Genomic DNA, 22,284 nt, shown 5'->3' on the forward strand with positions numbered 1-22,284 from the left:
TTTTAGGAAAGCAAACTTGTTTTTCCCTGAATTCAGTGTCATAGGATTCAGCCGCCATGCAACCATATCCAGTCTGTATGCAGGACTACCCAGAATTCTGTGCCCCAGAATCCTGCCGCCATGGCAACCATATACAGTCTTGTATGCAGGGCTACCCAGAATTCTGTGCCACAGAATCCTGCTGCCATGGCAACCATATACAGTCTGTATGCAGGACTTCTCAGAATCCTGCCGCCATGGCAACCATATACAGTCTTGTATGCAGGGCTACGCAGAATTCTGTGCCACAGAATCCTGCTGCCATCACAACCACATACAGTCTGTATGCAGGACTTCTCAGAATCCTGCCGCCATGGCAACCATATACAGTCTGTATGCAGGAATTCTCAGGATTCTGTGTGAAACAGTCCTGCCGCCATGGCAACCATATACAGTCTGCATGGGGGACTTCCCAGAATCCTGCTGCCATGGCAACCATATACAGTCTGTATGCAGGATTCTCCAGAATTCTGTGCCATAGAATCCTGCTGCCATGGTAACCATTTACAGTCTGTATACAGGACTTTCCAAAATCCTGTCGCCATGTGGTGACTGTGCAGCTGGCTGAAAAGGCTGTGAATTCTACCTGTTCTGTGCATAGTGCTGATATCCCCTTCATGAAGGCAGTTCCCATGCCCCCCCCCCCCTCCCCAAAATGTGTAGAGTTCTCATATATACAGAATATAAACATAATTATTCACCTTTCACCAGCGGAACCAGCACTTACCTGACATGTGACCTGTACAATGTACACCGCCTCTGATTCGCTGACACTGGCGTCCTCCGGCCGAGAGTCCGACAGGGAGAGCTGGGAGAGGCAAAGGAAAAACAAACTATAACATGTGCTGGGTTTATGGAAGACTTCAAAAATACTGCAAATGAAAAATGACAAAGAAGATGAATTTAATAGACAAGTCCTTTTATCAGAGTAGCATACTACTGACCTCTCTGGAATCAGTTGGTGGGCCAATCACATGTTCATGTCACACCCAAAGAAGGACAAACAATAGAGGACATGACTACATTTCTCAGCATCCCTGTGCTGCAGTAGAAATCAGGTGACTCTGTGAAGAGGCGGGACTTGCACTGTACTGGAGGCAGGCAGGACTTGCCCTCCACAGGAAGTAGGTAACAAGCATTTTGCAAGGACTCCATCTACTAACAGGAAATGAGGCAGGCCGCAGGCAGTAGAGGTTTTAAACCTGTTCAGATGCACAACTGCAGCCAAGTGCAGCCGCACAGCACGGGATAGTATTTCATTTGAAAAGTTCAGTTCCGAAGATGATACTTATAATCTACACTAATCAACGCTGTTACTTCAAAAAATTGCCTCGTTCAGTTTCGGGTTTATTTAGGAAAACAAAAAAGTTTGCTTTCCTACAACAGAAAGTATTTGCGATAATGCAGGTTGGAGTGAGCTCTGAGATGTCCCCCACAATGCATCACTGCTGAAATATGCAAATTATCCATTGTTGTTTCTGGAAGTTAGCCACACCCCCAGATCCGCTGGAATGCAATGATGTGTCAGCTTAAATTTCCGGTATGCTTTAAAGTGGAGCTGAACTCTTGCACAGGACAAAAGGAAACATAACAGAAATGCTCCCTGTATGTATTTACAGAGTTTAGGCTGTCGTATTCCCCCCTCATTTGTTTCTAATCACAAGATGTAATTTGATCTCTCCCCTGTATCACATGACTGCCAATGGCAGAGATGGCAGATAAGCCTATTTGAAAGCACTGGCTGTAAACAAAATGTCTGCTGCCATGAATCAGGAAGTAGAAACTGTGCAGATTTATTTTAGGGTTTGTATCAGCTGTAACAGAGACATTTTTGTTTAACCTCTTTGGCGGTCTAAAAAATCCGTCAAGGAGGCAGCGCCGCACTTTTTTTAAATTTATTTTTACTTTAAATCATGTAGCGAGCCCAGGGCTCGCTACATGATAGCCGCTGAGCAGCGGCATCCCCCCACCCACTCCGATCGCCTTCGGCGATCAGAGTATGCAGGAAACCCGGTTAAGAATGGGATTTCCTGCAGGGCTTCCCCGGTCGCCATGGCGATGGGGCGGGATGACGTCACCGACGTCTTGGACGTCACAGGGAATCCCGATCCGTCCCTCAGCGCTGCCTGGCACTGATTGGCCAGGCTGTGCAGGGGTCTGGGGCGGGGAGGGGGGGCGGCTCGGCGGGTAGCGGCGAATCGGCGGCGAGCGGCGGCAATCGGGTACTTCACGCAGCTAGCAAAGTGCTAGCTGCGTGTAGGGAAAAAAATTATGCAAATCGCCCCAACGGGGCCTGAGAAATCCTCCTGCGCAGGTTACCCCGAGCTGAGCTCGGGATAACCGGCAAGGAGGTTAAAGGTTATCATGCTGTTGTGTATCTTTTAGAGCAGAGAGGAAGTTCTGAGTTCAGGTCCGCTTTAAGGAAGACACATATGGGTCTTCCTTAAAGCACCCTGAAGTGAGAAGGATATGAAGACTGACACTTATTTCCTTTTAAAGCAGACCTGAACTCAGAACTTCCTCATAATAACCTTTAAAGAAAAACATTTATTTGTTACAACGGATACAAATCCTGCAACAAAGCTGCAGTGTGCCTACTTCCTACTGTCATGGAAGCAGACAGAGGGTTAACATCCTGTGCATACAAATTAGCTGCTCTGCGGAGGCTACCGAGATTCCTGAGCTGACACAGCTGAGAGATCAAATTACAGTGGTGATTTAGTCACAGAGGAGGGGGAAATTAGACAGGCTAAACCAAATACATACAGGGTGCATTTCTCTATGTTCTCCTTCTGTCCTGTGCAAGAGTTCAGGTCCACTTTATACAAAACTGTACTAATTACCTGGCTGTCCTGTTGATACTTCTCCTGTAACGTCTGGTACACACCATGCAATTTCCTGTCAGACAGGCAAGTCAAATGAATTATTTCCAACAGGTCTGATCTGATTTCTGATCTATTTGATTTTCCGATCACTTCTATAGAAAATCAATCAGTAAAACGATCGGAAATCAGATCGGACCTCTCAGAAATCAATGATTTGACCCGTCAATCTGATGGGAAATTGCATGGTGTATAGCAGGCATAAGCCATAGACCCTGAACAAGCATGCAGCAGATTAGATGTTTCTGACTGAAGTCAGACTGGATTAGCTGCATGCTTGTTTCAGGTGTGTGACTCAGACACTACTGCAGCCAAAGAGATCAGCAGCACTGCCAGGCAACTGGTATTGGTTAAAAGGAAATCAATATGGCAGCCTCCATGGCACTCCCACTCAGGTGTCCTTTAATGAGGCCACACACACCCCATACATGTTTTTATATTTATTTCAATTTGAGAATTGTGGTTTATTTATTGATTGAAGAGCAGGAAAGTCTTTTTATTGCGTAAATTCTCTGTTGTCTGATCGGTCCGCTCCAGGCTCAGCGGTTCCAGGGAACAGATGCTAAACTTTCACATGAATCATTCAGAAGCTGTATAAAGTGTTTATGTAGTGTCGCTCATTAAAGGATCCCGAAGTGACATGCGACATGATGAGATAAACATGTGTATGTACAGTGCCTAGCACACAGATAACTCTGCTGTGTTCCTTTTTTTCTTTCTCTGCCTGAAAGAGTTAAATATCAGGTATGTAAGTGGCTGGCTCAGTCCTGACTCAGACAGGAAGTGACTACAGTGTGACCCTTACTGATAAAACATTCCAACTATAAAACACTTTCTTAGCAGAAAATGGCTTCTGAGAGCAAGAAAGAGATAAAAAGGGGTAATTTCTTATCAGTGAGGGTCACACTGTAGTCACTTCCTGTCTGAGTCAGGACTGAGTCAGCCACTTACATACCTGATATTTAACTCTCTCAGGCAGAGAAAGAAAAAAAGGAACACAGCATAGTTATTTGTGTGCTCGGCACTGTACATACACATGTCTATCTCATTATGTCACATGTCACTTTGGGTATCCTTTAATGTCAGGCCTGAGCGGCCACACAGAGAATACAGGACCATAAATCATAGGTCATAAAAGAGGGCGGATCTCTCCCAGTAGAGGGAGAGGGTGGGTGGGATTAGGTGATCTGCCTCTGTGATGGGAGCTAGCTGGGTAGCACCGCCCCCTCTCCTGGCAGCTGCATGTTCTTTTCGATGGATCCCTGGGTCATGTGACTCCCTTTTCTCTGGAAGGGTTGCATCAGATATGAGAGCTGTGCAGGTAGCAGCACTGTCCCCTATTCACCCATTACCAACAAATGTAAAACCCGGGAGGGTGAACAGAGGCCTTTATCGGAATACGCACAGCCAGGATACAAATGAGGAGCGGATATCTTACCTGGATGGGGCCATAATTAACGTTTTCATAGTGATAATGGGCGCAGTCTGCCAGCTTCACAAACGGGCCACGCGTCACCCTAAACACAACAACAGGAAAAACAAGGGTTGAAAAATTGGCAAGAGCATTATTGCATTGCAGGGTGCAGCGTCAGAGCAGAGCGAAAAGAACATTCCCACAATGCACTGCACGGTGCAGTGCCAGTTGACAAGAACATTCCCACAATACATTGCAGGGTGCAGCGTCAGAGCAGAACGACAAGAACATTCCCACAATGCATTGCACAATACAGCGTCAGAGCAGAACGACAAGAACATTCCCACAATGCATTGCACAGTACAGCGTCAGAGCAGAACGACAAGAACATTCCCACAATGCATTGCACAGTACAGCGTCAGAGCAGAACGACAAGAACATTCCCACAATGCACTACACAGTACAGCGTCAGAGCAGAGCAACAAGAACATTCCCACAATGCACTACACAGTACAGCGTCAGAGCAGAGCAACAAGAACATTCCCACAATGCACTGCACAGTGCAGCATCAGAACAGAATGACAAGAACATTCCCCACAATGCATTGCACAATACAGCGTCAGAGCAGAACGACAAGAACATTCCCACAATACATTGCAGGGTGCAGCGTCAGAACAGAATGACAAGAACATTCCCACAATGCATTGCAGAGTGCAGTGTCAGAGCAGAACGACAAGAACATTCCCACAATGCATTGCACAATACAGCGTCAGAGCAGAACGACAAGAACATTCCCACAATGCATTGCACAGTACAGCGTCAGAGCAGAGCAACAAGAACATTCCCACAATGCACTGCACAGTGCAGCGCCAGAGCAGAATGACAAGAACATTCCCACAATGCATTGCACAATACAGCGTCAGAGCAGAACGACAAGAACATTCCCACAATGCATTGCACAGTGCAGCATCAGAACAGAATGACAAGAACATTCCCACAATGCATTGCAGAGTGCAGTGTCAGAGCAGAACGAAAAGAACATTCCCACAATGCATTGCATGGTGCAGCGTCACAGCAGAACGAAAAGAAAATTCCCACAATGCATTGCAGAGTGCAGTGTCAGAGCAGAATGACAAGAACATTCCCACAATGCATTGCATGGTGCAGCGTCACAGCAGAACGAAAAGAAAATTCCCACAATGCATTGCACAGTACAGCGTCAGAGCAGAACGAAAAGAACATTCCCACAATGCATTGCAGAGTGCAGCGTCAGAGCAGAACGACAAGAACAATCCCACAATACATTGCACAGTGCAGCGTCAGAACAGAATGACAAGAACAATCCCACAATGCATTGCACAGTGCAGTGTCAGAGCAGAACAAGAACAATCCCACAATGCATTGCACAGTGCAGCATCAGAACAGAATGACAAGAACATTCCCACAATGCATTGCAGAGTGCAGTGTCAGAGCAGAATGACAAGAACATTCCCACAATGCATTGCACAGTACAGCGTCAGAACAGAATGACAAGAACAATCCCACAATGCATTGCACAGTACAGCGTCAGAACAGAATGACAAGAACAATCCCACAATGCATTGCAGAGTGCAGTGTCAGAGCAGAATGACAAGAACATTCCCACAATGCATTGCATGGTGCAGCGTCAGAGCAGAACGACAAGAACATTCCCACAATGCATTGCATGGTGCAGCGTCAGAGCAGAATTACAAGAACATTCCCACAATGCATTGCAGAGTGCAGTGTCAGAGCAGAACGAAAAGAACATTCCCACAATGCATTGCAGAGTGCAGCGTCAGAACAGAATGACAAGAACAATCCCACAATGCATTGCACAGTGCAGTGTCAGAGCAGAACAAGAACAATCCCACAATGCATTGCACAGTGCAGCATCAGAACAGAATGACAAGAACATTCCCACAATGCATTGCAGAGTGCAGTGTCAGAGCAGAATGACAAGAACATTCCCACAATGCATTGCAGAGTGCAGTGTCAGAGCAGAATGACAAGAACATTCCCACAATGCATTGCAGAGTGCAGTGTCAGAGCAGAATGACAAGAACATTCCCACAATGCATTGCAGAGTGCAGCGTCAGAGCAGAACAAGAACATTCTTACTATGGTAAAAACAATAAAATGTAAAATACATACAAATAAGAAGCACATTTCTTCCAGAGTAAAATGAGCCATAAATTACTTTTCTCCTATGTTGCTGTGACTTGCAGTAGGGCATAAAATTCTGACAGCTTTTGGACTAGCCCATTTCCTTGTGGGGGGTTCTCAGGGTTTTATTTATTTTGAAAAGCACTTGGTGAATGGCAGTTGCTGTGTCCAGTGTGCGGTGAGCAAGCAGGCTGGCCAGCATCTTTGTATAAATCTTTTTCAGGCAGTTTCTTTAGAAACAATAAAGGCAATGCTGAGAATCCCCCATGAAGAGATGGACTAGTCCAAAACCTGTCGGTAATGTCAGATTTCTACTACCTACTGTAAGTGACAGCAACATAAGAGAAAAGTATTTATGGCTCATTTTATTCTGAAAGAAGAAGGATACCTCTTATTTTTATGTGTATTTTACATTTTACCATTTTTTGCGATAGTGGTCCATTAGGCCATACTCATTGCCAGGCTGTCCGGCTGATCCTCTTCCTCTAATACTTTTAGACCTAGCCCCTGAACAAGCATGCAGCAGATCTGGCGTTTCTGACATTGTCAGATCTGACGAGTTTAGCTGCATGCTTGTTTCTGGTGTTAGACACTACTGCAGCCAAATAGACCAGCAAGGCTGCCAGGCAACTGGCATTAATAGGAAATAAACATGGCAGCCTCCATATTCTTCTCACTACAGTACTCTTTTAAAGCGCAATTTAAAGTGGCAGAGGATCAGCATAACACAGCAGGAAACTGTCCCTTTCCGGATGTGCTGGGCAGTTCCTCTCACGACAGGTACACTTTTCTAGATGAGCAGGTTACCTTTTGTTGGGCCTCCCCTTGGCGCTGGCGGGCCCGGCTGAGGATATGATGCGCCCCGTGCCTTCCGTGGCGGAATCCAGGTTGTCAGAGCCGCGAGCCTGCCAACAGCAGAGGAGAGGAGTGTGAGTGCGCAGCGCAGGTGCCCGGGGAGAACGCACACATACAACATTAATGCCAGTTCCCTCTCTGAGCACTTTATTCCATGCCGCTCAGAGCCGGCCAGTCACATCGCATCACATCCTCCCACGCTCCAGAAATCACTACAGCATTAAAGGGACACTCCGCTTACATCATAAGCCACCGCTGGGCGCCGCACAAGTCTTCATGCACTTCATACACCGGAAGTGAAAGGAAGAAGAAGGCTGCCATATTCATTTCCTGTTAAACAATACCAGTTGCCTGGCAGCCCTGCGGATCTATTTGGCTGCAGTAGTGTCTGAATCACGCCAGAAACAAGCATGCAGCTAATCTTGTCAGATCTGACAATAATGTCAGAAACACCTGATCTGCTGCATGCTTGTTCAGGGGCTATGGCTGAGGCTGGTTCCTCACCGTAAATGAGCATTAGCGTCGCGCCGCAACGCCAGAGACAAGCCTTCATGCAAACACCATGTTAGTACGCGGTGCTCCCTGTCTGCCCACCAGCCAAGCAGGAAGTGACAAGCACTTGCTATCATTTCCTGCTTCGGGGTATGCAGAAGTGCACAAAAGCGCATTGTAAAAATACGCTTGCGCGCCGCATTGGTAATGTTTTAACAATCTACGCGTCACCATAGACTAACATGACTTCCGGGCCGACGCAGATCGCCGCAGAAGACGCGCGGTAATGTTTTGGACCTGCATCGGGGATGTGACAAAAACATCACTTCAGTCGCGTCATGCTTTACCGCGGAAGTATGAAAGTCTCCATAGACTTTCCATGCCCAGCGGTGAGGTTCGGTGAAAATACCGCACCGCCCTGAAGTGAAAGGGCCCTAAAAGTATTAGAGGCAGAGGATCAGCAGGACAACCAGGAAACTGGTACTGAATAAAATGAAATAAATATGGCAGCCTCCATATACACTTCAGATGTCCTTTAAAGGTGATAAGCGCAATAGCTCTATGTTTCGGCCTAAAGTTTAATGCCAATTAGTTTAAGTGAATAAATGAGTTTATGAATGCAAAGCTTTACTTCCGACCTTTAAAGGACACCTGCACTGAGAGAGATATGGGGGCTGACATTTGTATTTCCTTTTAACCAATGCACGTTGCCTGGCTGTCCTACTGGTCCACTAATACTGTTAGCCACAGCCCTTGAACAAGCATGCAGATCAGGCAATGTGACTGAGGTCAGACTGGATTAGCATGCTTGTTTCAGGTGAGTGATTCAGACACTACTGTAGCCAAAGAGATCAATCAGCAGGACTGGCAGGCAAGGCAACTGGTATAGTTTAATAGGAAATAAATATGGCATCCTCCATATCCCCTCTCACTACAGGCGTCCTTTAAAAATAAAAGTCAACTGAGCAGGGGCGTTGCTGGGATCCTAAGAGATCGGGGGTACTTTTGGGCTCTCCAGATGGAAAATGGGTGTGGCCATGCATCAGAATGTGGGTGTGGTCATGGGTGGAACCAAAGTTACATGAAATTAATGGTGGTCTATGCAGGCCTGCCCAGCAAAATGTTGGATGAAGTCCCCTCTCCATTAATACAAAAAATAAATATACTGCATCAATGCAACATACCACATAAATAAGCAGTGTTAGGGCCTGTACACACTGAAAAACGCAAGCAAAATCGCAAACGCATGCGTTTTTAAAAACGCAGCGCAAGCGCAGCAGTGTGTACAGGCCCTTACCTGACTTCTGTGCTGGCCTGATGCCAGGTTATCAGTTCCCCCATAGCATTGCCTAACCTTGTAGTGGACCCCCTCCCTTGCTACCACCGGCCTCCTATTGAGGCACCACAACTCCCAGCATGCCCCCATAGGACCACAGCTTCCTGCTTGCCCCTATAAATGCATCACAAGTCCAGCAAGGCACCACAGCACCCAGTATGCCCACATAGAGGCACAACAGGACCCAGCATATCCCAGATTAATGCACCACAGCTCCCAGCATGCCCACCATTGAGGCACCACAGCTGACTACCTGGGGAAGTCTGGGGCACCCCAGACATCCGGGGCACATCCAGGGCACCCCAGAATAGGTCCAGGGCATGTGCCACTGATCTTTGGGGCTAGCAACGCCCCTGCAACTGAGGATGAAAGACAAACGGGAAAACACACACACACACACATACACTGTACACACAGGCACACCACACCACACACACACACACACACACGCACTCACTATCACACACACACACACACGCGCAGACACACACACACACACACACACACACACACACACACACGCACACACGCAGACACACACACAGACACAGGCACACACACACACAGACACAGGCGCACACACACACACACACACACGCAGACACACACGCAGTGCACACACACACACATACGCACACACACACGCGCGCGCGCACAGACACACACGCGCGCAGACACACACGCGCGCAGACACACACACGCGCAGACACACACACGCGCACACACACACGCGCGCGCACACACACACTCTGTGGAAAGTAGTAGGGAATTCTCTGTTGGAAATTGGCGGTGGGGGATTTTCCGCCATACACAGCATGTTTCGCAAAACATTTTTTCAACCAGCGCGACGTGTGCCTCGATTTTTCCAGCCATACACAGAGCAGCGCTTTAGGAAAGGCTTTATATTTGTCTCGATTGTTTGCAATGTTTTCTCAAACGGTAAAAAAACTTCCATTGAACCGAAAACTCCTGACCCCATCCTGGAAGATTTCCGTCATCGGAGATTAGGAGGCTGTCATCACTACGATTGTCACCTGGGTCCGGGTCGCGTGGCCCAGCGTCACAAATCTGCCAATAGTAACACCCAACTCCAATTCTAATACTCCCCGATTACAAACTTGCGTCAGGAAGTGAAAAAACAAATCGCTCTGCAAAAGCTCTTAGAAAAGCACTTTACAAAAAAATCGCAACACGCAGGTAAGCGCCGGGGGGCACTAAAAATAATTGCGCACAAAATCGCAAAACGCTGGTGTCAACAATTGCGATTTTAGATGTGAACAAGGCCAAAGGGAAGGTCCAGGGTAATTAAAAAAAATATATATACTTACCTCTGGCTTCCTCCAGCCCCATTCAGCCGTCCCGTGCCCTTGTCACAGCTCCGGTGGCTCCTGTTCCCCTCCAGTGCAGATGCCGACCTCGCCAGGTTGCCATCCTCCTGCGCTCTAGCTTACAGAGTCGCACTGACGTCATCTGGGCTGTGCTGTGCAGGCGCAGAACTACTGTGCCTGCGCAGTACAGTCTGGATGTCAATGCGACTCTCACGCAGGCGCAGCGGGCATCTTGCACCAGAGGGGACCCGGGGCCACCGGCGGGGAGCGGAGCAGCGGCAAGGGCACAGGATGGCTGCCAGGGGCTGGAGGAAGCCCCGGGTTAGTAGATTTTTAATTTTTTTTTACAGGTCCTTGGATGTATCCTTTAAAGCGGACCTGAACTCAGAACTTCCTTTCTGTTCTAAAAGATAAGCAACAGCATAATAACATTTCAAGAAAAAACATTTTTTGTTACAGTGTACGGACCTCCTGCAATAAATCTGCAGTGTGTCTACTTCCTGCTTTCATGGAAACAAAGGGTAGACATCCTGTGTTTACATATTAGCTGTGTCTGCCAGATCTGTCTGAGGGATCAAATTACACTTGTGATTAGTCACAAATGAGGGGGCATTAGACAGGTTCTTTATCTCTAAAAACACACAGGGTGCATTTCTCTCGGTTTACCTTGTGTCCCGTGCAAGAGTTCAGGTCCACTTTGAACTTTAAAAACTTCATTTAACATTAAAATATAGATACACCAGCTATGCAATGAAATGCAATTGCAGCTTTCAGAGCAGATAAACTGTACTTTGGGAACTTGTAATTTGTAAACAGACAATATTGTTTGTAAACAAAAGCAAATAGAATAACTGTATGGGTAATAAAAAGTAGTAAAACACATTTTTATTGAATGTTATGTCAGAGATTTATCCCACTTTAACGCCAACTGGAATTTCAGTGGCAGCAGGGGGAGGAGTCATTCAGCTCAGCGTGCGCCCAATATCCAGGCGACAGATCCATACGCGGCCCCTTTTGCCTCCCCCAATCTTGTGAATAGGAGGGTCGTATCTTAAATTAGCTCAATTGTACTCCTTCACCGAGAGCCAATGTCCTCCAGCACCCAAGGCTGAGACACCAAAGTGCCCCCCTCCATCCCTCCCACCCCGTCACACACTGATTGCTATTAGACTAAGAGGCCCCTCCTCCATCCCTCCCACCCCAGCCGTCACACACTGTTTGCTATTAGACTAAGAGGCCCCTCCTCCATCCCTCCCACCCCAGCCGTCACACACTGATTGCTATTAGACTAAGAGGCCCCTCCATCCCTCCCACCCCAGCCGTCACACACTGATTGCTATTACACTAAGAGGCCCCTCCATCCCTCCCACCCCACCCGTCACACACTGATTGCTATTACACTAAGAGGTGCCACAGGGCCCCGCAACACCTTAGTCTCTAGTTTTCTGGCTTGCAGTCACTGCCATGTATCCCCTTTTCTTATTTCTCTCTGCTTCAAACACAATAGGGGAATGATAGCTGATTGTGTGCCCCTCCTACACTGCGCCCTGAGGCTGGAGCCTCTCTCGCCTCTGCCCTGCACCCCCTTCTACACTGTGCCCTGAGGCTGGAGCCTCTCTCGCCTCTGCCTCAACCCTGTCCTGCCTTCACCCCAAATAACAAGGATATTAAGACCAGATATGTCTGCCAATAGGAAAACAGCAAACAGAGGTCAGGTGAGTTTCAGCATCCTCTGTATGGCTGCCACAAGATGACACGGGGAGTGCCTGTTGACATGGAAGCAGTGACATCACAGAGGCAGGAGGCACAGTGTGACATCACTCCCCTCTTAGTATCCCTATAGGCTGCACAGCCATCCACAGCAGCTCATCCCTCGCAATTGTCGATGCCCCGCTGTGGAGGCGTTGCGTGGGCCGCGCATTTGGCGTTTATTCTTCGGTAATTTGCCTGTCTGACAAGCCTATTTTTAAACATTCTCTCCAAGCTCTGGGTTTCTATAGAAACCGCAGATCTTATAGATTTCATGCTGCACATCCAGCGAACGCACATTCTGCACGACAAGATAAACGCCACACAGGAAGCCAGTCTTCTTACAAAACTCAACTGTAAGGCGGGGTCACACTTGCCAAAACGCAAAGGGAAAACGCACGTTTCCCAATGCAGCAGCGCAGTGGCAGCAATGTGCGTTTTCCTGCAGTGATAAAAAATCCAGACAGTGCTGCTTTTATCACACAAAGCACACAATTTCCTATTGCAAAAGTAACTGCTCTCAGCTGGCTATCAGCCAACACGGCAGATTCGTCCTGTGGAGTGCAAACAGGATTGTGGGAAGTCTGTTTTTTTGCTTCAGTAACATGCTGATCTCAAAATGCAAATAACCGATACTTCCCATCTCAGATAAGATAAGGACACTATGACCAGAAGTAATTTGCCTCCTTAAAACAGAAGGTATTTATGATAATTCAGCTTTAAAGAGACTCCGTAACAAAAATTGCATCCTGTTTTTTATCATCCTACAAGTTCCAAAAGCTATTCTACTGTGTTCTGGCTTACTGCAGCACTTTGTACTATCACAGTCTCTGTAATAAATCAACTTATCTCTCTCTTGTCAGACTTGTCAGCCTGTGTCTGGAAGGCTGCCAAGTTCTTCAGTGTTGTGGTTCTGCTATGAACTCCCCCTTCCAGGCCCCTCTATGCACACTGCCTGTGTGTTATTTAGATTAGAACAGCTTCTCTCTTCTCTCTTATCTTTTACAAGCTGGATAAATTGTCCTCTGAGCTGGCTAGGCTTTCACATAGTGAGGAATCACAGACAAGGGCAAAGCTGTTTGCAGGAAGAAAAGAGCAGCCTGAAACTTCAGTGCATGAGAGATGCAGGGGGAAAGAAACACACAAATGATCTCTTGAGATTCAAAAGGAAGGGTGTATACAGCCTGCTTGTGTATGGATGTATTTTCTATGTGTGGACATACTGTACATCAACCTACTTCCTGTTTTGGTGGCCATTTTGTTTGTTTATAAACAAACTTTTTAAAACTGTTTTTTACCACTTTTAATGCGGCGGGGCGCGGCAAAATTGTGACAGAGGGTAATAGGAGATGTCCCCTAACACACTGGTATGTTTACTTTTGTGTGATTTTAACAATACAGATTCTCTTTAAGTGAGTAACTGTGGGTTCCCAAAATGCATCACTACTGAATATGCACCTTATGTCCTTATGTCCCAAAAGCCAGGCCTACATCCACCGCTGGTGTATAGCAAACCTATAGCTTTACAGGACAATCAGCTTCACAGATTGTGATCGGTTTCAGGCTGAAATCAATTCACAATCTGTTTGCAGTAAAGGCAGCCATACAATCCCTCTCTGATCAGATTCGATCAGATAGGGATCTGTCAGCTGGTCGATCTAATGGCAAATCGACCAGTGTATGGCTACCTTTAGAGGCAGAGGGTCAGCAGGGCTGCCAGGCAAATGGTATTGCTTAAAAGGAAATAAACATGGCAGCTGCCATATACCTCTCTCTTCAGTTGTCCTTTAAATTTTACACAGCCACACCAATTCCACATGTAGACAGCCTGTTTTGGACTGTTGGTACTCCTCAGTGCATGGCAGGGATTGATATGGCTGTATGAGATAGGGCTTGGACCAGTACAACAGAGTAACCAAGCAGCTCAGGGTGACCCAAACCACTAGGAGAGTACAGGGGACTAAAAGAGACCGAAAAGCCCTCCTACTAAAAAGCTTCCATCATTTGTTTTGTACGATTTCCATCCTATGTGTGTATGGGCCTGAAATCATGGGACTACACTTATGGTGACATCCCTCCCCCCTCCATATCTAGAACGCTCATCTGTCAAGAAACCCCTCCCCCACTGGGGAGTAGAAAGGCGGAGCTACCTACACACACACACACACACACACACACACACACACACACACACACACACACACACACACACACCAACCACGCACACACACACCACGCACACACACACCACGCACACACACACGCACACACACACACGCACACACACACACGCACACACACACACGCACACACACACACACACACCAACCACGCACACCACACCACACACCAACCACGCAAACGCACACGCACACACACACACACACACCACACACCAACCACGCACAAGCGCACACACACACACACACACACACACACACACACACACACCAACCACGCACACGCGCACACACACACGCACACACACACACACACACGCACGCACACCAACCACGCACACGCGCACACACACACGCACACACACACACACGCACGCACGCACACACGCGCGCACACACACACGCGCGCACACACACGCGCGCACACACACGCGCGCACACACGCGCACACACACGCGCGCACACACGCGCGCACACACGCGCACACACACGCGCACACACACGCGCACACACACGCGCACACACACGCACACACACACGCACACACACACACACACACACACGCACACACACACAACACACACACACCAATCACGCACACACACCACACACACACACACCAATCACGCACCCACACACACACACACGCACACACACCACACACACACACACCACGCACACACACCACACACCAATCACGCACACACACACACGCACCACACACCACACACAAACCTACCTGCATCTACAGGGGCCATTCCCAGTACGGTTTTCCTTTTCACACAGAAAGAAGTTTTCAGAGGGTAAAGTGAAAAATGACTGCAACGCTAAACAAATGACCACAACTCTAAAAGTCACAGAACAGTTTGAAACCTTTTTTTTAAAGTGTACCTAAACTCCGAACTTCCTCTCTGCTCTAAAAGATAAACAACAGCATAATGACCTTTAAAGAAAAACATTTGTTACAGCTGATACAAATCCTGCAATAAATTTGCAGTGTGTCTTCCTGCTTTCATGGACGCATACATAGGGTTAACATCCTGTGCTTAAAGATTAGCTGCTGTGGCAGTCAGCTGACAGCTGAGGAATCAAATTACTCTGGTGATCAGTCACAGATGGGGGGAATTAGAGAGGCTAAACTCTCTAAAATACACACAGGGTGCATTTCTCTATGATATTTATTAATTTCTGGACCATTGTGAGAAATGTGTACAAGTGGATGCCATCTCAAGAAAGAAAAATATTCTGAGTTGACGGGAGTTCTCCAATTCTGAATAAAAAGAAAATTAGTCTCGTTATTTTCCAGTCAGCGGTGTATATCAGGAAAAAAACATAAATAAACTGTCACGCGGTTTTCACGGTGCGTAACCCCCAACAACGCCGATCTCCTGTTTACCGCTAAGGAGTTTAAAGAAAATCTGTAACGAAAAAACGTCCCCTGGGGGTACTCAACTGGGTGGGGGAAGCCTCCGGATCCTATTGAGGCTTCCCCGTCATCCTCGGTCCCACGGCGGCAAATCCTCCCGGAGCGGCGGCAATGTAAATATTTACCTCCGTGGCTCCAGCGCAGGCGCAGTATCCGCTCTTCCCACGGAGAAAGGCAGAAATAGCCGATCTCCGTCGGGTCGCTCTACTGCGCAAGTCTCCTGCGCAGTAGAGCGGACCCGACGGAGATCGTCTATTTTCGCCTATCTCCGTCAGAAGAGCCGAACCAGCGCCCCCGCTGCAGCCCGAAAAGGTAAATATTGAACAGGCTGCCGGATTTGTCGGGCCGGCTTTGAAGGGCTGCAGCAAGACTGCCGTGGGACAGAGGGGGGGGAGGGGGGGGGTGTTAGGGACGCCTCATTAGGATCCTGAGGCTTCCCCCTCCCGAGGTGAGTACCCCCCAGGGGACGTTTTTCTCATTACAGTGTCTCTTTAAAGAGGAGAGTTAGCAAAAAAGGGGGAAAAAAAATAAATCAACTACTTGCAAAGTGAGAAGTTAAAAAATAGAGGAGAGATCAGGAAATGATTGATATTCACCACTTCCCGCGCGCAATCGCGCAATTCCACACGCAGCGCCCATAGGGTTTAATGGGCGCATCGCGCGCACCGACCACGAAACTTTGCGCGCAGGAATTTCTCGCGAGTTTCTTCTTATGCCTAAACTGAGTTTAGGCGTGATAAAGGGCTTTTCACTGGCGAGCAAACAGTTTGCACCGCTTTGTGAATCAGGCCCATGGTGTTTGATCCACAATCAACCTGCACACAATCATCTTTACTGCTGGCAGACAAAAAAAAAAACAGACAGCACCAACCGCCATTATTTATAACCACACCCCCTAACAATGTGATAGACTAAAAGGTTTTTTTTTTTCTTTATAGATATACATATGGAGATACTGGTTGCTTGGCAGTTAGAAGCAGCCGTTACTTCTCACATTGCAGCAAGGTTCAAAGACCGGAAACTGTCAAGACCATGGTCATGACATCACACTGTGGGAGGGGTTTCACCTCAATGGAAGAACTGGGTTTCGCCCCTCTTCATGCATGAGCATGGCCTTACTGCTCCTGCCCAAGTGTCGCCGCACCTGCTCAGTAAGGCTGGTTTCACAGTTGGACGTTAAAGTCCCACGTTACAGCAGCCAGTAACGCAGCCTAACTCACAGCACTGTAAAATCAATGGGCTGTTCACAGTTCCCACGTTGCGTTACACAGTAACGCAGCACGTTTAACCAAAGTGCAGCATGCTGTACGTTATACTGGGCTAAGCCACTGACTGCTTGCACATGCTCAGTAATGTTGGAGGAGGAGGTCTCCCCTCCTCCTCCCGCGGCCAGCCACATGGCTAATTAATATTCACTGCACTGTGGTGACTCGTGGTGGAACTGTAGTGTTGTCTGAATCATGAATGAATCGTTCATTTGATCCGGATCTTTTTTGTGAGTCGAATCATCCGGATCATCACAATGAAAGATTCGGTTCACAGTGGATGTCTGTCTGGAAGAAATAGGAACATACAGAATGTACGGTGCAGGGAAAGTCCTGTCCTGCTAGTCATTTCACCCCCAGTCTGCTTCCCTAGTAAAATGATTCAAATGATTCGGTTCAAAGATCCGGATCTTTTCAATGATCCGATTCAAATGATCCGAATCCTTAAAAAGATCCGGACTTCCCATCACTAACCTGGAGTGGCTGCTTTGAGAGCTGCATAACGCGGCTCAATCGGACGTCCAACTTCAACACCACCATACGTTGCGTTAGGGGCACGTTATGCAGCCATAACGTCCCCTAAAACGCAACGTCTTGGTGGGAAAGTAGCCTAAGTGCTATTGTGCTCGTGATTTAAGAAAAGAGCGTGGCCCAGATCTTTCAGCGGGTCTGAATGTAGAAGCTTGCCTTTTCTTCTTAGATCTTGGGCAAGTATCTGTTTTTGAACAAGGTTCATACTGGGTTCACTTAAAGGATCATTATCGATTAACATGTTTTTTTTCAATTGAGATAGGTATAGTGTGGGAAGTGCTCCTAAGTACTGGTGTATACGTTTGACTGCTTTACTCTTTTTGTATACTGTATCAAATTCCTTTAACACTTCATTAACCAGCTAGGGTGACGGGCCAATAAATCATGAGGGGAGGGGGAATCCCTCTCCCTACATCTGTTAACCGTGTATGTGAGAAAAGATCTCACTACCTTAACTGCAGCTGTTTGCGTTTCAGAATGAGCTGTCTGCAGGGAAAGCAGAGGAAGGCCTCTTGCACACTACATGCGATTCCGAATGGTGTGTGAAACCTGACACCCGAGGCTTTTCATATAACTCTGTAGTCTCACAAGCGAAGAACAGCACTGCCTGTGTTGCATACCTCAAAAAGCACAGACTCCCCTTACACCTTTTGCCTCTGATATTTAACATGAAAAGTAGAAAAAGCCTTACACAGCTACTTAAGCACTATTTGTAAATTGTAATTTTAGAACACTTGGTTTGATAGTGTCCCTTTATGGTCTGAAATGTAAATAGAGGCCAAGACAGTGTGATGTAAAATCAGGTTCATTCAGCTCCAACACAGAGAACTAATGACCTTCCAAACTTTTCAGCCCTATCCTTTTATCAGGCGTGCTTGTTCAGCCAGATACAGGTGTTATGACCCCTGATTACCTTTAAAGAAAACCTGTACTGAAAAAAGTTCCCCTAGGGGGTACTCTTCTCAGTAGGGGGAAGCCGCTGGACCCAATTGAGGCTTCCCCCGTCCTCCTCTGTCCCACGGCGGTCTCGCTGCAGCCCCGGAACGCACAGGCGACAAATCCGACTGCCTGTACAATATTTACCTTTTTGGGTTCCGGCGGGGGGCGCTGTTGCGGCTCTTCTGACGGAGATAGGCGAAAATAGCCTATCTCTGTCGGGTCCACTCTACTGCGTAGGAGACTTGCGCCTGCGCAGTAGAGAGGCCCGACGGAGATCGGCTATTTTCGCCTATCTCCATGGGAAGGAGCGGATACTGTGCCTGCGCTGGAGCCAAAAGGTAAATATTTACATCGCCGCCGCTCCGGGAGGATTTTCTCCACCGCCGTGGGACCGATGAGGACGGGGGAAGCCTCAATAGGATCCGGAGGCTTCCCCCACCCGAGGTGAGTACCCCCCAGGGGAGTGTTTCTTTATTACAGATTTTCTTTAAGAAAGCTGCCACTACTAGGATTTAACTCTTGCAACGAAAAACAAAACGCATACGCAGACAAGTGCTATGTAGGCTTAGTACTACATTATTACTCGTTTTTATATAGCGCTGACATCTTACGCAGCGCTGTACAGAGTATATCATCTTGTCACTAACTGTCCCTCAGAGGGACTCACAATCGAATCCCTCCCATAGTCATATGTCTATGTATGTATCGTGTAGTGCATGTATCATAGTCTAGGGCCAATTTAAGGGGAAAGCCAATTAACCGATCTGTATGTTTCTGGGATGTAGAAGGAAACCGGAGTACCCAGAGAAAACCCATGTAGACTCGGGAAGAACAGAAGAACTCTCTGCAGATAGTGCCCTGGCTGGGATTTGAACCGGGGACTCATCTCTGCAAGGTGAGTGTGCTAACCACTACACCACCATCTGTGCCCATGTTTATCTCATGTCACTTCATGTACACTCTAAGGTGAGGAGGGTCTTCTGCAAGACTCCAGCAGGGATAACTCCCATTCCAATGATAACGGAAGCCTTTCTGCACGGAAAGTCTCACAGAGACAATCAAGTTGTTTCTGTTTCGGCTCAGTAATCTCTCGGTGTGCGGAGTTCCCCCTCTCAGCCTATAACCTACTTTCTGCTGCTTTTCCCAGCATGAACTGCTTATGCAGCCTCATATATAATGGATGCACCAAAAGCGGAGCTGGAAGACTACTTGGCGTCCTGTCCGTGGTTTTTGTTAAAGGGAACCGATAGACTATTTAAAGTGACACTAGATAAAAAAAAAAAAAACAACGTATGATATAATGAATTGTATGTGTAGTACGGATAATTAATAGTAGCAAAGTAAAGAGTCTCATTTGAACTCCCCTGCAGCAAAAACTTATCTCAAGCTGTCACTCACTGTTTCTTTGATGTATAAGTGATTCAGAAAATAGGACTGTCTCCGACCCAAGTTGGGTGGAAGAGCTCAGAGAAGCTCTTTTGCCTAGATAACAAGTGAAGTTTCTTAACCCTTCCTGTACTGGAAACAATATGAGACTCATGTCTTTGGTACAAATGTTCTATTTCTTAGCTGTACTACACATCATATCATTATCTCATATCATCAATACAGAGGCTGCCATATATTATTTTTTCCTTTTAAACAATGCAGATTGCCTGGCTGACCTGCTGATCTATTGATAGACCCTGAACAAGCAAGTAGCTCAGATATTTGCTGCAAACTGCAGTATCACCACCACAGAGAGCGCTCCCTTCATTCAAGATCATGCATGCTTACCAGCAACCCATCCCCTAGTAGCATACCCTTGTTTTTATGGGGGATTTTATTGCTGTCTTTTGCGCTGCTTTAACTGCACAACATTTTTTTAGCTGAAGTTTCAATGTCAGTATATGCTTTTTAAATGAAGAGTGTTCTAGCACTTCACTGGCTTCGGAAATGATCAGTAAACAAACATTCGGCATAGATCACCTGACAGTCACCTATGATAAATGTCAAAGTAAATTGGGGTGAAGAAAGTGTTTACATTGGGCAATTACTGACTAAATTATTTGTAAATGAATGTTGTAAAAAAAAATGAAGCAAGGTTATTCGTTATAATATCACTACAGTTTATCTTTAAAGTTCAAGGGATGAGCCTCTTTTATTATTGACTCATTTATTACAGTTCGAGTGGTAAGTCAGTATTGATCAATACTTAGGCCTCCTTTCCACGAGTAGTTAAACTGTGTGCTCAGCAAGCAGTTACCAGGCAGCAGTGAGCAGTCACCAGGCAGCAGTCACCAGGCAGCAGGGAGCAGTCACCAGGCAGCTGGGAGCAGTCACCAGGCAGCTGGGAGCAGTCACCAGGCAGCAGGGAGCAGTCACCAGGCAGCAGGGAGCAGTCACCAGGCAGCAGGGAGCAGTCACCAGGCAGCAGGGAGCAGTCACCAGGCAGCAGGGAGCAGTCACCAGGCAGCTGGGAGCAGTTACCAGGCAGCAGCGAGCAGTTACCAGGCAGCAGCGAGCAGTCAGTTACCAGGCAGCAGCGAGCAGTTACCAGGCAGCAGCGAGCAGTTACCAGGCAGCAGCGAGCAGTTACCAGGCAGCAGCGAGCAGTTACCAGGCAGCAGCGAGCAGTTACCAGGCAGCAGCGAGCAGTTACCAGGCAGCAGTCACCAGGCAGCCACCAGGCAGCAGTCACCAGGCAGCCACCAGGCAGCAGCGAGCAGTCACCAGGCAGCAGCGAGCAGTCACCAGGCAGCAGGGAGCAGTCACCAGGCAGCAGTCACCAGGCAGCAGGGAGCAGTCACCAGGCAGCAGGGAGCAGTCACCAGGCAGCTGGGAGCAGTCACCAGGCAGCTGGGAGCAGTCACCAGGCAGCTGGGAGCAGTCACCAGGCAGCTGGGAGCAGTCACCAGGCAGCTGGGAGCAGTCACCAGGCAGCTGGGAGCAGTCACCAGGCAGCTGGGAGCAGTCACCAGGCAGCAGCGAGCAGTCACCAGGCAGCAGCGAGCAGTCACCAGGCAGCAGCGAGCAGTCACCAGGCAGCAGCGAGCAGTCACCAGGCAGCAGCGAGCAGTCACCAGGCAGCAGCGAGCAGTCACCAGGCAGCAGCGAGCAGTCACCAGGCAGCAGCGAGCAGTCACCAGGCAGCAGCGAGCAGTCACCAGGCAGCAGCGAGCAGTCACCAGCCACCAGCGAGCAGTCACCAGGCAGCAGCGAGCAGTCACCAGGCAGCAGCGAGCAGTCACCAGGCAGCAGCGAGCAGTTACCAGGCAGCAGCGAGCAGTTACCAGGCAGCAGCGAGCAGTTACCAGGCAGCAGCGAGCAGTTACCAGGCAGCTGGGAGCAGTTACCAGGCAGCTGGGAGCAGTTACCAGGCAGCTGGGAGCAGTTACCAGGCAGCTGGGAGCAGTTACCAGGCAGCTGGGAGCAGTTACCAGGCAGCAGTTACCAGGCAGCAGGGAACAGTTACCAGGCAGCAGGGAGCAGTCATCAGGCAGCAGTTACCATCAGCAGCAGCAAGCAGTCATCAGGCAGCAGGGAGAAGTTACAGGGCAGCAGCAAGCAGTTGTGAGAGTTTGACAGTCTTTTCACTGCCTATCAACTGCTTGTGTCAGGCCCCATTCACACTAATGCATTTTGCTCAAACGCTGGCGCTTTTTAAACCCTATGGGCCCGTTCT

General features: G+C 48.0%; 1 protein-coding gene across 7 annotated transcripts in view; it reads right to left on the minus strand.

Moving 5' to 3' along the window:
- Positions 1-22,284, minus strand: part of ARHGAP33 (Rho GTPase activating protein 33) — a 174,897-nt gene that overhangs the window by 60,537 nt on the left and 92,076 nt on the right. For 4 of the 7 annotated variants that reach the window (XM_068241852.1, XM_068241855.1, XM_068241853.1 and 1 more), the window contains 3 exons: positions 7,327-7,424; positions 4,360-4,438; positions 767-847 (listed from right to left, as the gene is read on the minus strand). In XM_068241852.1, coding sequence (XP_068097953.1) covers positions 767-847; positions 4,360-4,438; positions 7,327-7,424 — 258 coding nt within the window. The remainder of the gene's footprint in view (positions 1-766; positions 848-4,359; positions 4,439-7,326; positions 7,425-22,284) is intronic. The other 3 variants (XM_068241858.1, XM_068241857.1, XM_068241859.1) reach the window with 1 other exon arrangement.

The sequence above is a fragment of the Hyperolius riggenbachi genome, chromosome 6, assembly GCF_040937935.1.
Source record: "Hyperolius riggenbachi isolate aHypRig1 chromosome 6, aHypRig1.pri, whole genome shotgun sequence".
Classification (NCBI taxonomy): Eukaryota; Metazoa; Chordata; class Amphibia; order Anura; family Hyperoliidae; genus Hyperolius; species Hyperolius riggenbachi.